Here is a 23976-nt window from a genome sequence, read left to right as displayed (position 1 = left end):
TGAGAAACTGTCAGTTTTGTTTCAAAGCAAAGCCAAAACTTAAAAAGCGGAGTATTTCTTCAAGAAAAAAAAAAAGTATGAATTTACATGACATCAATAAAAAAAAATGTAATTTTTTGAAGCAACTTCGCGTAATTTTTTTTTGTTGTAAAAAAACAAGTTACCAAACATCCACAATTAGACTTCACTTCTCAAATTTACCATGACAAGCAAACATCCAAAATCAAAGTCCACGTTTGATGGAATCATAATTAAAACGTTTTTAGTTTTGTTCTTTTTTTGGTCTCTTCTTCCTTCTAACTACTAGCTTCTTATTTGGTTCCGCCAAAATAAACGGCTGTTTGGCGACTGCAAACATGAAAAAAAAAGCCTGTAAAACAACAATGACCGCATGCTTGGTACAAGTGCGTGCATGTGAGTACACATCATGTATCACACTGATGTAAATGTTTGTTGAGCAGAACATCACACTAATTTGATAATTTGTGTACAGATTGGTGTTTATTTTACCACCTTGGCCAATAAAGGCTTCATTCAACTCAGAGCTCTTGTAAAATCTCAGCCAAGGCACAACCACCTAATCCTGTCACTTCTACACACCAAAATTTTGTTGGTGTCAATCAAGTATTTTCTTTTTCTCTCTTTTTTTTAATACAAAAATAAGTCAGAAGTTGCAAAATTGAATTTGGAACATTCAAACTAACTCTAAAATTAAAGTTGGATTTTTTTGTTATATTTTGTTATATATATTTCATACATGACAATTGTATTTTACAAATACCAAAATGTATATATATTTAAAGCGAAGATGTACATAGTTGATTTTTAGGATTGAAAAGTCAGAAGATGCTAGAACAAAGTAAATCATGGTAACTTGTGAGAAGTTGTAATTTTTTTGTTTGTTGTTCGAAAAAGAAGACTTAACTAAACAATGTATTATTTCAACAGTAAATTAAATTATTTATTTATATAATTTATGAGAATAAAAAGTTGAAAGTTGCATGAGTCCTGCTACAAAAAAATTTAGAATCATTGTAAATACTTTACTATATTTAGCATCTTTGTAATTTACACAACTAAATACAGCATCACCCCCAAAATATTTCTTTTCTACTTTTACTTGAGTGCATTTTTGTACAAAATCCAATTAAATTCCGAAAAGAAAAAAAAAACAAAGCCCCTATGCTGCATGTAGCCATAAGGGCCACGTGTAATTACTGCATGTGTTAAACGTAGCCAAAAACTAGAAGCAAAACTTATTCCTGTCGACATGGACATGAATCCTGCACTCTCTTTATACTAATAATATCTGGCTTTTCAGATGTCTTACTCACATCTTTATCGTCATCACATGTTGCACCTCTTGAACCTCCTCCCTGCTCTCCTCCCATCATGGCATCATGCAGCAATGATGTCACTTTTGAAGACATGCACAGATCATTAGTCCCTGTATGTTAAACGTCGTGTCATGTCCGCCGATGTCATGGACAGCACTAATAGGCAGTGAAGGCAACTGGCTCGGTGCTATTTTTGTCCGAGACACCCGGAAGCCAAGAAATGGTCATCATCCCTCCTGGGGGTCTCGGGGGCGAGGTCAGCGCCTTGAGCTGCGCCTCTGCTTCTCAGGCGGCCAGGAAAGGAATCAGAGGCGGATGGGGTGGAGGGATGAGGACATGGAAAAGGAGGTGGGGGGGAAATGGAACAGTCATCGACTAGTGCTTAATATCGACACAGTTGTGTGTTGTGCTTGCAAAGATACAAAATGCTTAAATGGTTCTTTGCTTTTTTTTAAAGGGCTCTTTTTCTTCAAAAAGTACAAGATAAAAAAAATTTTGTACTGTAGATTTTTAATCTGTCAAGATCAGCTAACTTGAACATTGCATTTAATGGTGTGTGGGCAAAATCTTATGTTAATGAGCATATAACTTTTCCTTATTCAAAAAAAAAAAGAAAAATGCAGGTTAATAATGCACTACTGTATGTGGAATTGAATGAGCTGGAGGGCAGCTGTGTAGAAGTATGACAAGCCCAGGAGGTCCTTTTATTAAAAAAAAAGTTTAGAGGTGGAGGGCAATCGATCGGCATCGGGAGATATAGACATGCCCTGAGCCAGTTTAGCTGTAAGGTCAAGAGGTCAAGCCACCCACCCACTCCTCCTCATTCCCCATAATGCAACGCTGACACGGCAGAGCTCCAACCGACGGTGGGCGTTGCTTCTGAAAGGTGAGCACCGGGTTACTTTGCCCATCGGCCGCAACTAATCTGGGTGCGTGTGGGTTTCTGCTTGGGTCGGATCACTTAAGAAACTAAAGAATTTTTATTTATGTTTGTCCAAAAAGTGGTTGAGGGGATGTATAGATGGATGTAAAAATCGACTTCATGACGGCGACTTAGAAGGACGTCTAACGCGTTCAAAGTGGGTCACGATCTGCTGACTGTGAAATTCACACATGACTCATCACCATCCTTTCTGAATGTCATCCCTTACGTGTCTCGACTCATCTAATCAGGCCGTACCGTGTCTTGGACAAACTAAAAAAACAACTTGTCTTGCGTTCTATACGTGCCTCAGCGTCTTCAATTCAAGAAATGCACTTTACAGATTATTGTTGATTTTGGTTATCTTGGTCATAAGAAGAAAGGTAAGTTTGACATTCAGATTTTTTTTTAAATTGTTCAAATTGGGAGGAGAAAAAAGTCATCTAGAAAAACGTTTGGGAAAAAAATTAAGACCTGACACACTTGTGGTAAGCAAAGAGTCAAAGGAGCGCTAAAGAGCAAACAAACATTGAACAGAGCCTCAACACGGGCTGTTGTGTGAGTCAACTCCTCTGTTCTTGTTGACTTTGTTGCTGAGTCATCGCTTCTTTCTAATCATCCCATCATCCCGGGGATTATTCTTGATTGGATGAATACACAGTGAGAGGTTTAAAGGTATGTAGGTAGTTACGAACACAGGCCAATGGCATCACAAGTAGGACACAAGTACACACATTAAGATGGGACGATGAGGCACTCTGATTCAAGTACACAAGTACAGTTACGACCACCGCCTGCCAGGGGCTATACTTATGTGCAAGTGGACTAGGACACAAATTCGCTGAGAACACAAGTACACTTTGATACAAGGATGCTCGTACAGTAGAAAAAACGAGATTATTTGATGAATTTATGGCGAGATGACAGATGAATGTAATAATTGGCGGTTGGATGGAATCTGGATGTATGGCCAAATAGCCGGACGGACGGTTGGACCGATGGAGGGAGGGTGGTTTTGTCGAGGAGAGGAGCGAGGGATGAGGCTGAGGTGTGAGTTTGGCTCAGCGAGAGCAGCTGTATAGAGGACACTGTGGGTGGAAGTGGTAGAGTCGTGGGTGAGCTTTGAGTTGAACTGCCAACACGCGCACTCGCTAAACTGTCCACACGCTTGTATGTAAGCGTTTGACTCCTGTTTTTTTTTTTTCTTTCTTTTTTTTAATTGGATATTCTTAAAAGTTTGGCAAGACATAAAAGCCAGGGCGGGAGTGCGTGTCTGAGGCGGGGGTTTGCTCGCTAGTCAATTGTAGGTTGGAGACGATGATAAATAACGAGCGCGGCGCATCCTGAAATAGAGTCGCAGGACCGCCAAACCCACCCCCCTTCCCTCCTCGTCCCTGTGGTCCGCTCTCATGAAGCTCCCGTCCGGCCTGTGACTTTTCCGGGCCATCCCCTCCCTGCTGCCTCCTCTGTTATGGTTAGCATGCTGGCTAAATTTGTAGCCTTGCGCCTGTAATTAGGCCTGCGCCTCCGACGAATTCAGTGCTACACACTGGCAGCTGGTAGACAGGGGCCGTGCCGACACACACACAGACACACACACACACACACACACACACACACACACACACACACACACGGTATCGCGTCTCTTAAAATACAGTATTTACAGTATTGATACATTTGTGTATACAAGCGTATCAAAATTTAAAGTTGTGTGCCTTCAGTTGTAGTACCTTGTCTTGCAGCACGGAGCGTTCTTCCTTTCAATTGTGACCTATTGGTTGCATCGTGATACTTTGCATCATACATTGCCAATATGATAGGCCGCTCATCCTCCATTGTCCTCGCTTATCTTCCCACCTCCTCTCCTGCTCATGCCTGCTGAGTGGGCACACTGACCTGGCAACACACACAAAAATGACATTACTATGAGTGCTTGTGACAGATACAGCTATTTCAAATCAAAGTAGTGCAAAATTTACATTTACAAGACAAGTACATTTACATCTATAGTTGTGTTTTATTTTTGGGTTTTAAATCCCTGTCTGGTTTGTTGTAGTTTTTATTTATAGTAAAAAATGGGAATATATTCTTTTTCCACAGATAATGTCATTAAGTGTGTCATACAGTGAATAATACATACAGAATTTCCAAATTTTGTTGGTAAAATCTGAATCATTTAATTTCCATAGTTAAAACAGCCCAACATTACTGCGTGTCACAGAAAAAAATCCACATTGGCTATTTTCTATGCATAATTAAAAGTGTCAGTGAAAGCTTTGTAAAAGCTGAATATTTGATACAGCTCTTTTATTGGATCACATTTAATGTTATCATTAGCTTAACATAAAGTTCTTTTACAAGGCACCATCACTACTTGATGTATTTTATAACAAGCTGCATTTATGTAAATTGTGGTTCTCTACCACGCACACTAAATAAACTCAGGCTTATAAAAACATTTAGCCAAGGCAGCGTGTCATATAAAGGAAAACGTCTTCCTCCGTAAAAGCCGCCACGGGGATGCAGAAATAAAATGCTTCCTGGCCTTTCGGCACTGTATGTTTTTATACTTTTTTTTTTAAAATGTCTTTTTGGCGGGCCGTCGCTTGTGTCTGAGCAGTAGCTCGGCTTCCCCGTCGAGATGAAAGCCACGCGAGGCCAGTCATTTGTGTCGTTTGTGTCAGCGCGCGGTTTGCACGCTGCCGCCAGCGCGCTACCATCGCCTCGCTACTCTTTGCCGTCACTAGCGGCGTGGCTATTTTAGCCACTCTCAGCCGCAAGTGACCAGCGCCCTCTCCTCTCTGCCGGCCATAATCATCATGTGGATATTGATAGAGCACGGTGATTATTATCATCTACTAAATATACTTTTATATTGTCCCGCATTGACTGGCCCCATCCCGAGGGGAGTAAACAAGTCAAAGCAACTCCTCTGACGACATACTTTCATTGAAGACAGCACTTGCAGTCTTCCAATTTTATTTCACATAATGGTTCATTGTAGTCATATCGAAGTGGCCCACAGGAGAATCCAAAATCCCACTGAAATGATTTGTGTTGGCTGTCATCTACCTCCATCTACCCACCCTTGAAAAGCACCCGATGGTGTTGTTGCCCACCCCCTCTTCTCCCTTCCTCTCTCAGTGGGTCATCCGGGCCCGGCTTGTGTGGGACGATGTTGTGTATTTAGGCAGAGGGGAGCTGTGTGAAAAGTGTGTAGGAGAGGCTAAGAAAAACACCACGGCCTGACGGGAGTGTGCGGGGAGTGGAGGATGGCATGGAAGGGTGGGATAGGGGAGAACGGACACATGGGTATGACGAAGCCAATAGTAGGAGGGAGTGTGTGCGTGTTGAGGATGGGGGTGGTATTAACTTTGGGAGATCGTGTTTAAGTGGGTGGAGTGGAGAGGCTGAAGAGAACTGGACGGGGGGGCTTCATATATTACGTATACACAATGAATTCTGAAGTCGAACAAATGATACAAAAAACAAAGGAATTGACCTTGCCGTTCCAATACTTTTGGAGTGGACTGTTGTGTTGATCTGTGCCACCGATTTGTAAGGGAATTCCCCAATGTAGCTAAAGGGGCAGCTAACACCATCACTTGTGTTGAAAGCAAACGTCGCCGTCAGACTATTTGACTGCACGCAGTCGCAGTAACATCCTGCCTTTGCTGGCTTTGTTGCTGATATGAAGAACATGCGTCGGCGGGCAGATGAGCAAACCTGCCAACACAAAATAAAGAAACGAAGCAAAAAAGAAACAAAAACATAAATGGACACATTTGGTGGATGAAGATGGCAACTCCCACTCCCACTCCACAGGTGGTGGCGTGAAAGCGGCAGCAGCATGTGGGTGTTGCCTTGATTTGTTGTTGTCAAAACATTAGGAACAGCTCTCGGTGCAATGCAGAGTGCAAGCGCATTGATAAGCGTTATTATTTTTGGATGTCATGAGATGGAGCAGGTGGACCCAATGTTTTGTCCGAGCACTTACTTGTGTTATCTTGTATTTGTTGTTGTTGTGACACTTGATGGTAATTTTGCACAAACAGTATTTTCCATCCCCATCTGCTGCCAGTTTATAATGGATGTCTTCTCCGAACTCCTAAGATGAGTCAATCTTGTTGACAATGTGCATTCCTTTATTTTTTTGCCTTTTTAAAATGTTATGGCACACATATGTAACCTCCAAAAAAAACATGCTCGACATACTTATTCAGTCTACTCATACACAACCCAAAATAAACTCCGCAGTGGTTGACAAGCACAATGTATCACATCTGTGTATTCTTTGTTTGTTCTTTTATGGAGTCAAAAACTCCCAAATTTTGCGTTTAACCAAATGTAGTATATAAAAAGTTAAACCTTTAACCCTATACATCATAATTTCATGACACTTCAGCTATCTGAACATTCTTGGCGTTTAAATATCTTCTTTTATCCTTGTTGGCATTTTTGTGGGTGTGTTGCCACCACGACAGGGTCTCAGTGACGTCAAAGTGTGACGATAACCATAGAACAGGAAATCAACTTCTTGTGACACATGAAGCACAGTAATTTACTTCCTGTTTCTTCTATTCAAGACAGTTACGAATGTTACTGTTACTCAAAGCACTTTTACTTAATTTTATTCTTATTAGAGAGCAGTTATCTCATTTTTACACTACTTTGACAGTAAACATTTTTGGACATAGCCACTAAGTGACAGTAGCAGCTTGTTTACTATTCATCCTCCGTTACCATTTCCTATCAGAGCGAAATCATGAGTCATCTGTACCTGCACTGTAACCAACCTCCCATTAGCAGTTTTTTTTTCTCCAAGGCTTAGTGCGTGTGTGTTTGTATGTGTGTGTGTGTCACTCCCTTAGCCCTGAGCACAGGTGGACTTGCAATGGAAGGGTGCCAAATAGTTTTGGTTTAGAAGGAGGAGGAAGAGGAGGAGGAGGGAGGGCCCATTTGGGTGTAGCACTTTTTTGTTATGTTTCTAAGATAACTGTTTCCCCCCCCCCCCCCCCCTCTTCTACAGTGCTACCTTTTCTCTCGCCCTGGCGTTCACACACACACACACACACATGCACGCACACACCCCTGAAATCTCCACCTCTTTCAGTCTTAACTTGAGCAAGTGTCAGACTTCCTGACGAGCACTGAGCAGAGGAAGTGAAATCACAAGAGTTCTCCATTTAGGGAAAGGTTAGTGTCTCTTTAAATGTGTTTTTGTATGGTTATCGTTCTGATTTCGTATATTGAGTGTCCAATTAGTGCGAAGGTGAAGGGTCGCCATACTCGTCGTATGTGTTTGTGAGGCCTATTGAGGTTCCCAAAATTCAGTCATCCAATAGCAGCCCTTTGTGTGTGCGTGTGTGTGTCACATGTATTATTAATATGACAGTAATACATTATGTAACCTTATTACATCTCTCCTACGGGAAGTTCAGTTAAACCTCCCCATTTTTTTTTTTTTTTGGCATTTCTCAGAACTCACTTGGTTATTGTAAAAGATGACGTATCCCACATGTGATCCGCGTCCAGTTGTCAGTCAAATTCTCTTTCCGTCACCTGTTTGGAAAGAAAAATGAGTGAAATCTAAAATTGAGTTGACTATACTAATTTCTAAAACTATGTGGACTGCATAAGTGTAGGTGTGTCTCAGTGGAGGCCAACTGAGGACGTCAGCCAGTAGACAGTCTACATTCATACATAGTGTACACACACAATGATGGACCTCAGTGGGACGGTGGGAATTCAAGCTGATCCGCGCTGGCCTTTTGTCTTGGGCAAACATCACCAGAGGCGTGTTGCATTCATGTTTGCACAATTTGTGTTGGCAATAGTCTGCGGCATGAGATCCATGTCACTCTGCAAGACATTCAGCGTTGTTGCTTTAAATATGAATGGGAATGCACTTGGTGTTGTTATTTACAGTAGATCCACAAAAGAATATGTTTTTGTCTCAAATAGAAATAGGATTAGTCTGGTGGAAATAAAAGTTGAACTGTCACAAGGTTTACTGGAGTCTTGTGAGATGTGGCAAGGTTTAATATGGCAATGTTTTATAGTTACTGTAACACAGAGTCGCAATTTAATAAAGAAATTAATGCAATATATATGTACATGCATGCATTGGTCATGCATTTTCAACTTTGTTTTTAATTGTACTTTTTCAGCACGTGACTTTCTTACGGACAAAATGTGGACAGTGTGTTACTGGCGGAGCTAGAGGGGGCCTGTGGGGGGCACTCGCCCCTCTCCCTTAAAAATCCTTGGGTGACTCACCCCACCCCACTCAGGTGCCAGGCGAGATAATTGTTTTTTGGGTATTTTCTCATTCATTTTTTCAACTTTTTGTTTTTATAACCGCTTTTTCAGAAATGTTGGTGGTTTGTAAAATGTTTTGTTTTTTTGTCCTTAGACTCCCCACGGCTACCCTGAGACAAAAAAAAATCCTTGCTCTGCCAGTGAGAATGAAATGCAATTTTTAAAGTGGAATGACAGCTCTGTTTAGTTGACAGTGGGTGGGGAAAAAAAAAATCGTTTTTTATGATTCACTGTGTAAGTGTGGACATACAGTAGCCGAGTGTGTCTTAGCATGCCTCTATCAGCTATGTTTATGCGTGCATGTGCATGCGTGTCGGACCTCCTCCTCCTCCGTACAGGAGCAAAGTCCAGGTTGCTTGTGTGGAATGGGGCTGGCTGGGTGACTAAGTCGATGAATAGAGGATATATGGGCGGAGGCTTGAAGAGGCTGTCGTGGGTGGGAGGCCCGGGCCCTGCCTGCTCGCCTGCCTGCCTGCCAAAAAAAAAGCTTGGATTTGTGTACACTCGCATTCCTCACCAAAAACACAGCAGCTGACTAGGAGGCGAGACCTCACGCTCCCGGAGGTCAGCCGGTTGAGCTGGAGTGATCTCTTCCTCATAGCTATATTAATTTCATTTAATTTTAATAATTTTTTTATTAATAAACAGAAAAGCAGTGCAGTATTTAATATTTTTTTATTCAAATCTATCTGCCTGTTCTTGTTAATGACTACAATATTTCACATATATTTTGATTTTGATTGATTAATTTGAGCCAAAGTTGATTTTCACATAGAAGAAGAAGAGGGCGGCATAGAGGCAAGCGTGATTTCATAACGCTTTGTAGAAGAAAGCTATGGCGTGAATAAGTGGGTCCACCCACCTGAGAGGAGCGAGATTGAGCATATGTGTGGGATGGCCTCGCTCGGCCCGCTCATGCCACCCCATCGCCGCGCGCCTTGATCCGCCCACCTGGCCTCCGCCGGTGTCGGTTAGCACGTTAGCATCCCCACCAACATCTAAAATGTGGACAGGTAACACGTTCAGTGTCAACATTAAATGGAAATCTAACAATGCTTTGAATGGCACCAAAAATGTGCTGCAAATTGGTCAAAATCAACTTCCGTTTGGGCCACAACATATCACTGCACTTGACAAAGTTTTGTGGCTTGAGAAGTAAAAGTGAGCTAATCAGTTCATAATAAGATCATCCACAAAAACAAATGGGCTTTGGTGGAGGTAATTAGTGGCTTGCACACGCTTTACTTGCATTTGCTCTTAATGAAAGGGTGCTCATTTTCATCTGGTTGTGTGTATCTTGCTGTTTTGTGGTTGCGTACATTCCATGTAAACCTGCTTACAAATTAAAATTTCCTTGGTGGAGGTAATAAACAGAGTGCTTCAAATGGTACAACGATGCTTTCAGTGTAATGACTGGCAGCAGGCAAACACTTTTTTTTTTTTTTTAAACATTTACCTGGATGATAGTGTGTGTGTGCATGTGTGTGTGTAGGGGGAATCATACTCTCCCAAAATAGTTGACCTGTACCTCACACCTTGCCCATGTGTGAGTACTGCAGTGAGGTCTGCTGCAGTGTGTGTGAGTGTGTGTGTGTGAGGTGACAGGCATGTGTCTGGCCTGCCCTGCAGCCTGACTGCTTTTAATTAGGAGGTGCCATGGTGCCTCAGGGCTCTCCTGCTGACACACACACACACACACACACGCACACACACAGACACACACACACACACACACACAGAGCGGTACCTTAAGGTAGACCGAGGCTGTCCCACTACTGCAAAGTCTAGTCCTCGTTAGCACTCATTCGACACAAACACACACACATGCACACACGCACACAAACAAATCCATACACAGACACACATACGGACAGGTACACACAAACACACACACTCAACCAAGCCAAAGAAAAAGCGCCAATGCATCTGTGGAGTTAATCCCTCAGATGCTCACTGAGCAGATGTCTTGTGTTATCTGCTTACCTCTCATTGAATGTCATCACAGTTGGGTCATTTCTATCTGACAACAAGCTCTACTTCTTCTCCTATGGTCGTCATCACACTTGTCCTCCCTTGGCATCACTTGTAGCCTTAGGAAAATTACAAACAAAAAGTTTATGTGACAATAAGTCCTGTTCTATGCTCATCATCATATTCATTGTGTTTGTCAACACAGGCAAAATGACAAAAAAAGGCAGAAAAATAGCAAAACCTCTCAAATGGTTAGTGAAATCCCTCCCAACTATTTTTTCTTCTTGCCGTGCATGATGACGGTTAAAAGCTGGACAATTGCTCCATCACAATAACGTCCACTTCCTGTCTACGTTCGTCATCACGTTCCCTCACAGTTAGGCACAATTTCTTCTGTAGTCATGTGACCTTAACATTTCAAGCCAGGTGTTTGAGATCAAATTCGCAAACAGGAAATGAGCAGCGACGTTTCACCACATCTAGTCCACAACTTTCTCGTCTGGCCTGTCCTGAGCTCCTCACTTCCTAATTACAACGGTAGCCGTTTGTCATTTAAGTCTGGCGGCTTTTTTGTTTTGCAGTCTGCGAGAAGTGAACCTATCCAGCGTCAAAGTGACACACGGGTCGACGGCGCCATTAAACCCCCATGTCGGTTCATAAGAAGGCGCTCCACGCAGGTGCCACTTAAGGCGCGAGAATAGCCGGGCCGTCTCATGTTGTTTTTCTGGCCGTCTGGCTGGCCTGCTAGTAGTTAGTGGCTAACCCTTCGTTTATATATACTGGATGCCAATGTGAGTCGGCCGCAGCGGTGTCACTCAGCAGGAGCCGAGGGGAAGTGGGCTCGTCGACTTGTGTTTTTTTTTTTTTTTTGTGCGGGCCAGATGGACCACGGTCACACTGTGTCAGTGCTGTTGGACACAAAGAAATATCTCAGGCATGTTCACACTTGACGGTTTTGTTTCAGTTTAAACGAACTCTGCTGCCTCAACGTTGAGACTGTGTTCTGTTTCATTTGGTGTCCAAGCTACCATCTGCCCGAACCTTAACCCATTTTGAACCTAACCCCTAATCTTAACTTTATTTCTACTGTACATCTATGTGTGAACCATAACCACTATTCCTAATCTTATCTCAACTTAAAACTAACTGGAGCCTAGACAATTAAAGGGACAGTGTGTAAAAAGTTTTGATTTTTCTAATGGTCAATCATTTTAAAAAGTCACATTGACCGAAAGGGTTAAACATAACCAATCACAAATTTGCTGGACCAATGACTACAGCTTGTGTAAAGATTTATAACCTCAATATCAAACTAGTTTTGTTTGCTCGTCCATTGTTGTTTGCATAGTGTAGTTGCAAGTTATTATAGTTAATGTGTTTTGGTTGATTTCACACAATTATTTAATTTTAAAGTAAACTTCAACTTGGAGTGAAACAAGCACTGTGTAGCTAACTTGCTACCATCGCTAAAATTCTAAACTAAAAAATAAATAAATAAAAAAAAGTGACGGTAATAACTCAAGGGACCACGGTGTTTTCTTTTCCTTGCAATTAATCAAAAATGACAGATAAAAAAAGATGACATTTTAATTGAAAAAAATGCCAATGATCTTGTGTAACATTGTCATAAAAAAGATGAAAAAGACGCAGTTTTAAATTACAGTTGTATCTCCATCCATCACCGTGCTGTCAGACATCCCAGTCTAAACGGCTAAATAGTTTTCCCGAATCTCTCTCGCCTTCTCTTTTCTTTTCCCTCTTCAGTCGCCTCCCTCCATCTCCCCAAACAATCCCTCGGAGTTCCTTTTGCCCCCGGTCCCCTCGAACACGACTAAAAATTCATTTTTGTCTGACCTAAATCAGAGGGTGTCTGCGCCATGGGGCTTATTACACAGTGCACATACACTTGTGTTGTGGAGGAGGATGGGGTATTATTATCTTGCAGCTACCCACCCTGCTATAAAAACTAGCGGTGCGACATCTCCGCAGCGCAGTGCTGCTGCTCGGCCCTCCCCTCCCTTTCCTCTCCCCAGCGCTCCTTTCTCACACACACACACACTCACACATAGACACACACAACCTGAGTCCCCTGCTCGCTATCTCGCACTCTTAACACACTCACTCACAGACCCGACAACCTGCACTAACCGGCGGCTTCGCCTTTGGATTCTTCCTCTTTGGCTTATTTTTTGTTGCTGTTGAATATTTTTATGAATGGGAGCTTGATTGATTCAAAGACTGATTGACGGATAGTCAAAAAGGGGGGAAATGCTGAGAGGTCACGCAAAGGCCGCCAGAAGTTCACACTAGTCGGGACTGGACAAAAAAAAGGTATGTGATGCAGCGCAAAAGTTTGAGTTTGTTTTGTTTTTTTCTGGTGTTTGTATGACAGTTTGTGTGAACAAGCGTGTTGAAAAATACACGTGTGGGCTGCGCAATGTGTTTTAATTCATGTCCATGCCGCCTCGACGGGGGGCAAAGATGTTCTAAGTTGGATTTGATTAAGTTATTTTTATGGTCTTATTGTTTTAATTACTTAAGTATCTCTAAATTTAGCTCAAATTTCCTTTTTTATTATTTTCATTATTATTGTTGCTTCTCTTATCAACAAGCCACAAAAAAAATCTCAGCTTGATAATATACCAATACTATATTTGATTATCTTTCAAAACCGAATGAAATAATCAAAAGTATTTGAAGTGTCACGCGAGGTGACTGTTGATGTTCTGACATCATGTACTTACCGCATCTAATGACTGGTGTTACACTAATATCTGTTTACGGGCTACTTCTGTTTGCCTCAAAGTTACTAACATTATTATTTAAGATGACAAATTATTACTTGGGGTTAATTAGTGTTTTATTCTGAATGTCCAAATAAACACCAGTGAGACTTTGCTCCAATTTAATAGTGAATTAAGGCGTAAACTTCCAAGCATAACTCGGCAGTGATGGACAGCAATTGGAGTCTCCTGTGTGACAGTCAACTCCCGCAGCAGCTCAAATGTTCTTTTAATAAGGTGGGGCGACAAAGGGGGGCTGTTGACAGGTTTGTTTGGCCGCTCGCCATCAACTTTTGCCTCGTAATGAATGATTTCCCGCACAGGCCTGACAGCATTTTAGTCGTTTAGGACAAAATGAGCATCTGCTTGTGACATGGGCGGAGGATGATTTGCGGGGTCTGGCTGCCCAATGTCAGGACCTAGTGGTGGTGATAAGGAGGAAGTGGAGGAGGTAGAGGTAGAGGTGAAGGGGTTGCTTTAATAAGTTGCATAGACTGTCACATGGAAACTTATCCTCAATGGAGCGTTGCGTTTGGGGCAAGTAAAGCAGTGCCCCACCAGAGCCAAAAAGTTTAATGAAATTTGTACAGAAGGTGCTTAGCTTAATTAGCATAGTGTATGTCTAGTAATGTCTGATTTCCAGCTGACCCTCCCTGTTTTTTATCTGCTGTCTTTTGCCTCAGTTGAGCCCCCTAAGTTGCCTTGGCAACGCCATAGTAAGCATGACTGGGGTAAAACATTTTTGTGCATTGGCACCAATGAATGAAGGAATGAATGAATGAAAAGCGGCCACAAATAGCCAGGGTTAAAAAAATCCAAGCAATTCTCAATTCTACGTTCAAATATGCAATTCATATAACTCAGCTCTATGACGTCTTGCCTAGCAACAAGAAACAATATACACATGTGGCATTGCCAGGAAAAAAAAGTGCGCGTTGTTTGCCTAATCTATTTTCTGATAAGGATTTTTTAATCAATAACGTGCTGGGATTTATTCGTGAAATTACTGTGCAGCGCATATAGCAACAACCCATGCACAATTGAAGTCCACCTAAAAGGTTTGTAATTGGCTATAGGTGCCACAAGATGGTGGCAAAGCATTTTTTGTATTAGATGAAGCCTTAGCCTGACTAAAGGAATCTTCTTCCCTCACTTCAACTTTTATATTTAATACAGAGTGGTGATTAAAAGAGACGAGTTGCCGCCCTAAAGGCATAACAAGTGCACTTGGCTGAAGAAAAGCCGTTGAGGGTGGGGAAGTCACGGCTACCGCATCAACCCTCCCCACCCTTCAGTATGTCTATGTGGCACATCCTCCTTAGATCCTCTCCACGTTGTAATTAGGGGCTGGCCACTGCGAGCCAGAGCAGGCGTACAGTGCGGGAGCACGTGTACGTTCGTCATTCCAGGGTGGGTAGTATGAGGATGGCCTCGGCGCAAACAAAATGACACTTCCCGGTGGGGTTGGCAGGCGCTGTCTTTTTATTGTTTGCTTAGGCGGGGGCCGCGCAGGCAGGGAGGGGCCCCTCCTCTGCTGTTTGTGCAACCTGTTAGGGAACTTTTCAAACCACCTTTTACCCACGCTTTCCCTTTTAACGGAGGGCGACGCACATGTGGTCGACTCTGTATTTTTGAGGGGAGTCAATTCTTTCATGTGCACAGAATCCTGGTAGTACTTGATCATAAAATTCGCACATTAGAAAAATAAGAGGGTATGCTAATGAATTTGAATATTTATTTATTCATTTATGATTTTATAATATATTAGATATTTCATCTTATGTATATATTTTTAAGTTCAGCTTTTAATTTCATATACTTTATACTACAATCTTTTTATTATTATTTTGAGTGAATCACCCTTCATAGGTAACTATCTCGAATTGGTAGGATATTCCATGATCATTATATGTATAATGCACAAATAAAATAAGCACGAATTAATTCCCACTATCTTATCACCTGCACTGATTGATCGAATGAACTCACACTGTTAGACTTCATTTAGGTACCTTGAGTTTTCAATTGGAAATTTGCTCCAACGTACAGTACATGAGGACAAGGTGTGTTACTCGAGTTAACAGTTAATATAATAAATCTGTCTATTTATCTATCTAGGTACTGGACAGTTGCTCTTTTGTTACACTTTTTCCCACGGGATGTTTGCACAGGCCCGAGGGCTTGTATCCGGTTAAGCCACGTCCTCTATGGACCTGTTAATCACTCGATCAATGGCGTCAACATAGCAACCGTTCCCTAGCAACAAGACAATAAACTTATACGTAGGTGTGTGGCTGCAGGTGAACTGAGGGACTCTTGGATTTTTGTTTCCCCAAGTTGGAAAAAATGGAGGTAATTTTTATTCTGTATCAAATGATTCTAAAATCTGGTGGGGAATATTTTTAAATGTCATTCCAGTGGAAAAATGAGGGATCAACTCCTGAATTTGCCCTTTGATTTATTCTTATCTGGACTAGAGTGATGTAACATTATAATGAATAATTTTCCCTTTTCATTCTTCCATGTAGACTTTATTTATTTATTTATTTATTTATTTATTTATTTATTTATTTATTTATTTATTTATTTATAATTTTTTGTTGCATTTTACCCGATGATTTTGCATCAGCTTTAAGTGCGACAGCCGGTGGGCAAGACTTGGCCAGCACCTCATTTACGAGAGAGTTGAAGAAAAAGTGCAGAACAAGTGTTTTGCAGCAGGATGTGATTATCTTGACAATGATCTAAACACTTTTGCGGTTCTCCCATGCGAATCAAAATGGTTCATGACCTTCATCTTTAAGGTTATGAAAATAATCAAATAATAAATAAAGATGATTATGATTTGTTATTCTGTTCGTGGTCATCGAATGATCGTATTTGTTTTCTATCATTTTTAAAAATTTCTGATGGAAAATGCCAACATGCATTCAGGTACTATTTTGAACGATAAAGGAACATTTATGTATCCTCTTGACAGTATAACAAGCTAACATTGCTGTATTGGTTCTTACCCAGAGAGCGGAGGATGGTCCATCACAGAGAGGAAGACCGCATCGGAATCCCATTCCCCAATCACAGCAGCGATGTCCTGTGCAGCCTCAACGAGCAGCGTCGTGACGGTCTCCTATGCGATGTGGTCCTCATCGTGCGCGACCAGGAGTACCGCAGTCATCGCTCAGTGCTGGCCGCCTGCAGTCACTACTTCAAGAAGCTCTTCACCGTGGCCAACTGCGAGGACGGGCATCACCACCACCACGCCGCCGCTCCCACGCCCTCCGCGGCCATCTACGAAATTGACTTTGTGGCCCCGGAATCGCTCACGGCCATCCTAGAGTTCGCCTACACCTCCACGCTGACAGTGACGGCGTCCAATGTCAGTGAGATCCTGAATGCGGCGCAAATGCTGGAGATCCCCTGCATCATTAATGTGTGCCTGGAGATCATGGACAGCGGTGGGGGACAAGGTGGAGGATCTGAAGGGAGGGAGGAAGAAGAAGTAGAAGATGAGGAAGAAGAAGAGGAGGAAGAGGAAGACGGGTCGAGGAACGATGATCAGGAGGACGATGACGACAGGTCGTCGGAGAGCAGGGGGGATCCTGCGGGGATGGACGAGTCGCCGCCGCCCAGCACCTCCACCTACCAGGAGCGGTCGCTTGACAGTATGCGTGCAAAGCAGGTAGGCCTCAGCCAAGGCTTTGATTGACTTTCCCACCTCTCATTGCATTCAGGTACCATCACAATGAGAACTGAGTTGCTAACATTTTGCTAGCATTGGTAGTAGTAGCATTGCGCTTGTATCGAATGCAAAACTTACTATTTGTCTTGTTGCAGGAGAATCTGGAGAACCGCACCCTGAAGGACTTCTCTATCGAGTCACTCCTCCAAGATGGTCTGTACCCTCGTATGCCCGCTCTGGACAGGAGGGCCAGTTTCTCTCCTCTATTGCCTGGCTTCTACCCTTCCATGTGGGCCGCTGACTTCCCGGCATTTCCCAAGCACTTCCTGGAACCAGGGCTTCATCAGCACTCTGGCGGAGGTGGCGGCTCCTCGAGGGTGCCCGCTATCTATCCGACGCCTGACAACCCCCCACCCGGGCCCCTTGATCTGGCCGTGAAGCGGGAGATCATCAAAGAAGAAATAAAAGAGGACGTGCTGCCCAGTTTGCTTCACGGCGACTTCCTGAAAGAGTTTGTCAGCTCGGGGCTGTGCAGCGCCACCGGCCCCATGCCGCCTTCAAGCCACTCCCTGGGAGTAGTCAAAGACGAGGCTGACTTCCGCTCATACCTGAGCTTCCTGAACTCGGCATCTCACCTTGGGGCACTCTTTCCACCCTGGCAACTGGAAGAGGAGAGGAAGATGAAGCCCAAGTCGTCACAGCAGTGTCCCATCTGCAACAAGATCATCCAGGGGGCCGGGAAGCTACCGAGACACATGAGGACCCACACGGGGGAGAAACCATACATGTGCACCATCTGCGAGGTGCGCTTCACCAGGTCAGTGAACAGAATCAAACCAGATTCTGGTTAGTACCATTTGGTTTTTTTATGCGGTTTAGACTGGTTCCCCAGCAAAAGGGTGCCCAAAATACATCAGTAGCTTTTATTTCACATAGAATTGTGTACCAAACTGAACCGAACACTACTTCTCTGTTTTGTCAAAGAGAGGAAGGGTTAATGAAAAATGAAGCACCCACCGAAACCCACCAATCTAAGGATCATCTCAAGTGAAGATTAAGTGCGGAAACCCCCTTCTGATAATTTATCTGCAGGGGATGTGACACCCGCCCACAGCTTCGACACACTTTTCACCCACCAGCAAACCTCTACTTGACATTCTACCCGCTCATCATTATCGTACATTGTATGTCTCAACACTAAAAGTAACACTAAACTGTCCCGTGGTGTGAACGCTATCACAATAATGCTAATAATCATTATTGTGGTGTGAGAATATTCAATTCTTTGTCACTTGGGTCACTCCCATTCCGTTTGAGTAAGAGTCATACGGAACAATTAGAGAAACGGGAGAAAGCCGGTCAGTTCTCAAGAAAGCCGTTTCTAATGGTGACCTCATTCTTAGACATTGTCAGGTCACTCCCAATTCTGGGTCGGTCGGTACCTTTCATAGCGCTAGTTTAGCTTGCTGTTTTTAATAACACTGCGTTTCATCCCCCATGGCAGACAGGACAAGCTGAAGATCCACATGAGGAAGCATACGGGCGAACGGCCATACATCTGCCTGCACTGCAACTCCAAGTTTGTGCACAACTACGATCTGAAGAACCACCTCCGCATCCACACTGGCGTGCGGCCCTACCAGTGCGAGCACTGCTACAAGAGTTTCACACGCTCCGACCACCTGCACCGCCACCTCAAGAGGCAGAGCTGCCGGGTTTCCCGCCCACGCCGAGGCCGCAAGCCGGCCGCCTGGCGCTCTGCACCCACTGCTGGTTACCTGTGCCCGCCCAACGCCGCCTCAACCGCAGGTGTTTTGGAGGGAACCGGCTTCAAGTCATACCAGAACGTTGAGGAGAAGGATGCGGCGGAGCGCCAGCGAGGGGTGTTTGCTTTCGCCTTGGCAGGGGACGACGCACTGACCCGCTCACCCTTCTACGCGGCCGCCTCGGACCCCTGGACCGTCAGACTGGAGCGGGCCCCGCCCATCCCGGAGACTGCCACATGAACTAACAGTGCACTAACAAACACAAAGAGAAATCAGTGAACTTCCTGACTTTTTAGCTTCTATTTTTATGGGAAAATAAAAACACCACAATCATTCACGTCGCAATTGAGAAGCCTTGCGAATGTTTACATGCACTTCGGGAGAGGTTGTTGTTAATGTAATTACAAATATCGATGAGCAGGTCTGCCTCAGGCTCGGGTCCAAATATCGCCTTTGGCCAACCTGCTAGGAGTCTATGTTATGCCTGTGATTAGGTTGGGTGGGTTTTCCCACGGTACTAAAGATTCCTCCTACATTCCAAAAATATTATTGAAGACTCTAAACTGTCCTTAGGTCTGAATGTGAGTGTGGATGGTTGTTTGTCTACGTGCTCAACGATTGTCTACCCAAAATTTCAAAAAAATTAACTGTTGAAAAAAATATTTTGAATTTAATAATTATTGAAGACTCTAAATAGTCCATAAGTGTAAATATTTGTCTCCAGTCTAAGTGACCTGGCATCATAGCATTATACAAAATGGATGCATGGATGTTTAAAATATAAATGGACACTTTTTAAGCATTAAAGACAAGAGCAGTTCTGATACGCTCCAAGGCTCAAAGGAAATATGCAGTGATGCATTTTGTTCAGGAAATCAAAAGTTATTAATGACAAAGATGAATGTAACATACTATTTATATATGAATCAGGACTAAGGGCAAAACTGAAATACACAACAATTGAAGTGGACTAAAGAACATGCCTCCTTCCGCTGCACTATTGTACATAGCACACATTCAAACAGGCGAGTAAAGCTTCCAAAGACTTTGATGCGACACGAATGAGTCACAAATCAATGTTTCGTAAACAAAACGTCATGTATCTCCACAAGGACTTTTAATCACATTTATTTGACTTGAAATGGGGGATGAAAATAGTATTGTGTGCGTGTACGTTCGCGCGTGTGTGTGTATGTGCTATTTATGCATATTTAAATGAATGAGCCTTGGCTATATTTTGCAAAATGTTTTATAAAGACATGACATGTTGAACCCGGTGTGCGAGCTTTATTTCACGACAGAATTATTCATTATGAACAATATAGTCTATACATGTATACATTAAAAGAAAATCTATTAAGAGGCTAGAATCTTCTTCACGGCACTGCATAGTATATATTTATTATAAATGGAAATAATACCTCATTTTTCTAGTGTACTTCAACTACTGTGCCAGTTTGCTTGTCAATGACAATAATAATAATAATAATAATAATAATAATAATAATAATAATAATAATAATAATAATAATAATAATAATAATAATAATGCATTTGACTTGATTGATCATTGATAATATAGCATATATTATATTACAAAAAAAACTAAAATGCCGTATAATTTGAAAACGATATGTATCGGAATAATTAAACGAGTTTTCATGTGGGGTTATTCTACCATCTAGTGGAAAACCAGTGCAATTGCAACCATCCTAAATTAAAACAGTCTGAAATAGTAGAATGAAGACGTTTAATGATATGTAGCGGTTGTATCTTTCCATTGTTTTTATATTATGGTTACCATTTTCCACGCCCTTCAGATTTAATGAGTATTTACGCCTCACGGTGGCGCAAGAGAGTTACAATATTGCGCCCATGCTTACTTAATACTGCCAGTCGACTTTTTGCTTTACTGTGATTGTTGGAAAGTTGCTAGTGTACTTTTGGTCTTGTTTTTCTAGGCCTTTTGTTTAGAAACTGTTTCCTGCTGGAGGTCCTTAAAAAGAGCGTTGAAGAGCATTGTTCCCTTCAACTTCCTACGAGGATGTGCACCAACATAACATGCAACCACACGCACGCGCACACGCACGCACGCACGGGACACTTCATTCATACGTCTTCAATGTAGCAGAGATTTCACCAGTTTTGATACTTAAATATGAATAAATACAAGACCACTATTTATTTACATTGCAAAATAATTGCTAATAACTATACTGAACATTGTAATTTACATTTCTTGACCTTGTTTAATTACTGTATTTAATGGTATGTGTAAATGTTTAATGGCACTAATTTTAAATATAAAATAAGGAATTTAAGAAACTAAAATGCTCTCCTCACGACAAATATAACTAACTCAAATATCAATAAACATAAATTCCACTAATTCAGCTGACAATCCATTAAAAGAACGAAATATGAAAATACCATACTACTAAATACAAATGACATTAAAATAAAAAATAGTCTGATAAATAATACATGAAAACACGTTAAATAAAATTAAATAAAAAATTATTAAAGTAGTTATATAAATACACAAAATTTACACTAATGCTGACATAAGCCCCATTTTAAACTCAATTATTGTTAATAAAGTAGCCCCAAGAATACCATTAAGTCCTTTCTACCAGAGAGTGCCTTTTTTTTCACAGACACAATCACTGGCATTAATCCATAATCGCTTCCAGTAAAGCTACAGTATACTGCACAAAACAAAGAGTAGACGCAATAAAAATGTAGACTGTTCAATCAATGTGTTATCTTGTGTGTTATTCTCTGGCGTCAGGTCGCTTAGCGATCACCGAAGACAAACTCCGGACACCCTGTGAGGCCATGAAATGATGCAACTGATTAAAAAAACTACATAGATATATAAACTATATACATATGCATACAAAAATTATGTTAGTTTTAAGGGGGATAAAATCTTAGGACTAACCCGTTAATAGCGTGCATGTCGATAAAACCTTTTTAGTTTCATCACTTGCACCTCATGATCGGCCGCCTTTTTGTGTTTAATTACGTTACAATGGTTTCCAGCTCCCTTACGCTGCATCTGAGTAATTTCCTGGATAATTGACAAGCACCTTTATTGATTCCAAAGCAAACAGGAAGTGAATGGATTGTGTTTCAGTCAGTCAGCTCTGAGCCATGAAAATAGACACATGCATTTTTTAAGCACTAGCGACAGGTTCAGAAGTTCATCTAAGTAACATGCTAAATGCTAACGGAACCATTCATTCTGTTTTAACGTAAACAAGAACTATATCAAAAAGAAATGGACAGCAGCATATATTTTTTAAGCATTTACGTCATGGTTATCATGGTAATGGAATAAAAATTCAGTTAAGATAAAAGGCGTCTTCGTTATGTCAACTAGCTGTGAGTAAACTTTGACCTGTGCTTGGACATGCGTCCATTTTAAAGATGGATGACAGCGGCGACTTGACGTCGATACGACTAGCGCTAATGGATCTAAAGGAGAAATGCATTGAAGCCTGATAATAAGTGCGCTTGCAAACACAAACACACACGCTAAGCATCTGTAGTTGCAGTCAAGCAAAAGAAAAGCAAACGATTACAAGCTAACGCAACTTATCAGATGAAGACTCCACGACATCCTTTATGTCGGAGTACAATTTCAGAAAGTATCTTTCATCCGAATGACAAATTACTTTTTCAAAGGACTATTTGGTTTGAAAACTTTCCCCAAAACACAAATGTCGTGAATCATTAGAAAAGATGCCATAACCGCATTAAAGATAAAATAAAATGTCCAGGCCAGCTGCATCAAGTCAAGCCTCTTCTGTAATTACATTAATCCTCTGGTAAAAAAAATGCATTGGTTTCATCTTACTTTCACACACAGTCTTCTTCTAAAGTCTTTATAGCAACAGAGATTTACATTTCGATGCAACATCACAAGGCGAAAAACAGCTGAGTTGCCTAATTTGCCTTCGTCCTCCCATTTCACGTCAGTACCATTTATCTAGAAAATCCCAGCTTTTACAAAAGGAGACTTTGCAAACACACTGCACAAACTAGCAGCTGATGTAATCATCTTTGCTACGTTCGAGGGGCCCCAACTGCCTTGGCCCAAAATATGACGACCGCAAAGCCACACAGCAAAGGAGGGGACTCTCCGTCTCACTCATTCACTCACTGGGGGACCGCCGTGCAAAAAATATGCGCAGGGTGAAATTAAAGGCACGGTCTTTGGGTGTAATTGCACATGAAGGTGCCTACTGCCCCCCCTTCGATGCCACGCTCTTGCTCTAATGACGGGTTAAACCGGACTAACATCCCCCCACTGCCCCCCCTTAAACCACTTCTGTACAAACACATTACACAACGCGCTCATTGCACTAAAGACCAAGGTCCTTATCTCCTTCTTATCCGGCCGTGCTCGCTTTCCACGGCTGCATTAGAATCAATTATGGATGTCTTCATAATACTTCTACTATATCTATCTATATATATATTGTATGTGGGGATGCGCTTTTTTACGGCATTTGAATAATTCATATCCAAGTATACTCTATGCTCGTTCCTTTGAGGTGAGGGCCAAGATATTTTTTTTTTTGATGCCCATTGGCTCATCCCATCATTTGGCAATAAATTGACATGTGCAAATATTAGCTTTTTTTTTTATGCAGCCACGTAAAAGCGGAAGCTACATAGTGGAAAACTATCCACTCGATCTTTCATTTGTTCCCATTTTCAAAAGCAGAAATGACAAGTAGTAAATATTTTTATAATAATATATAAGCTGTGTGGTGTCCGTGTGACAACAGTTACACAGAGTAGACCACAACATTCAGCAATTTCCTGCGTTCCTGAGTGAACTACTTTTATTTATTCATAGCAAACGGCATGAAGGCTTAATTTAAAGCATATAGCAATTTTAACTGATTTTGCACAAGTTCACTTTTGGCCTCACATGTCACACTTCTGGACCATGATTTCTGAGAACAACCCATAGAGTGAATGTATGTCATAGTATATAATGTATATAAAGTATAAATTAGTAAAAAATGAAAAAAATCAGGAGTTTAAACATGTAAATGCAGATCATCTCTACCTGGGTCAAATAGAGACCATTCTTCTAATTTTATATGAATTCTAAAAACCATCCATGCGTCCGTCCCTCCATCCTTCCCTCCATCCAAATGCTCAAATGATTGAGTTG

General features: G+C 41.9%; 1 protein-coding gene and 1 long non-coding RNA gene across 5 annotated transcripts; one reads left to right on the top strand and one right to left on the bottom strand.

Moving 5' to 3' along the window:
- Positions 1 to 1065: 1065 nt before the first annotated feature.
- On the bottom strand, positions 1066 to 10671 carry LOC137840862 (uncharacterized). Of its 3 annotated transcripts, XR_011087980.1 has the most exons (9): positions 10567 to 10671; positions 9446 to 9581; positions 8903 to 9055; positions 7991 to 8124; positions 7751 to 7824; positions 6260 to 6370; positions 5765 to 5988; positions 3993 to 4158; positions 1066 to 1618 (listed from the first exon to the last, which is right to left on the bottom strand). It is a non-coding gene; the product is annotated as an uncharacterized lncRNA (long non-coding RNA). The 3 variants fall into 3 exon arrangements; XR_011087979.1 differs by having other exon boundaries at positions 7751 to 8124; XR_011087981.1 differs by having other exon boundaries at positions 7751 to 8124; positions 8903 to 9051.
- Positions 7297 to 20054, top strand: LOC125979622 (zinc finger and BTB domain-containing protein 7C). 2 transcript variants are annotated; one of them, XM_049738029.1, is made up of 4 exons: positions 7297 to 7458; positions 16356 to 17016; positions 17172 to 17833; positions 18521 to 20054. In XM_049738029.1, exons 2-4 carry the CDS (start codon positions 16366 to 16368, stop codon positions 19020 to 19022), a joined length of 1815 nt encoding a protein of 604 aa, XP_049593986.1. In that variant the 5' UTR covers positions 7297 to 7458; positions 16356 to 16365; the 3' UTR covers positions 19023 to 20054. The 2 variants fall into 2 exon arrangements, with proteins under 2 accessions (XP_049593986.1, XP_049593987.1); XM_049738030.2 differs by lacking the exon at positions 7297 to 7458 and adding an exon at positions 9575 to 12885.
- Positions 20055 to 23976: the final 3922 nt, after the last annotated feature.

This window comes from Syngnathus scovelli, chromosome 13 (assembly GCF_024217435.2).
Source record: "Syngnathus scovelli strain Florida chromosome 13, RoL_Ssco_1.2, whole genome shotgun sequence".
NCBI lineage: Eukaryota > Metazoa > Chordata > Actinopteri > Syngnathiformes > Syngnathidae > Syngnathus > Syngnathus scovelli.
This window is presented reverse-complemented; position numbering and strand designations above follow the sequence as displayed.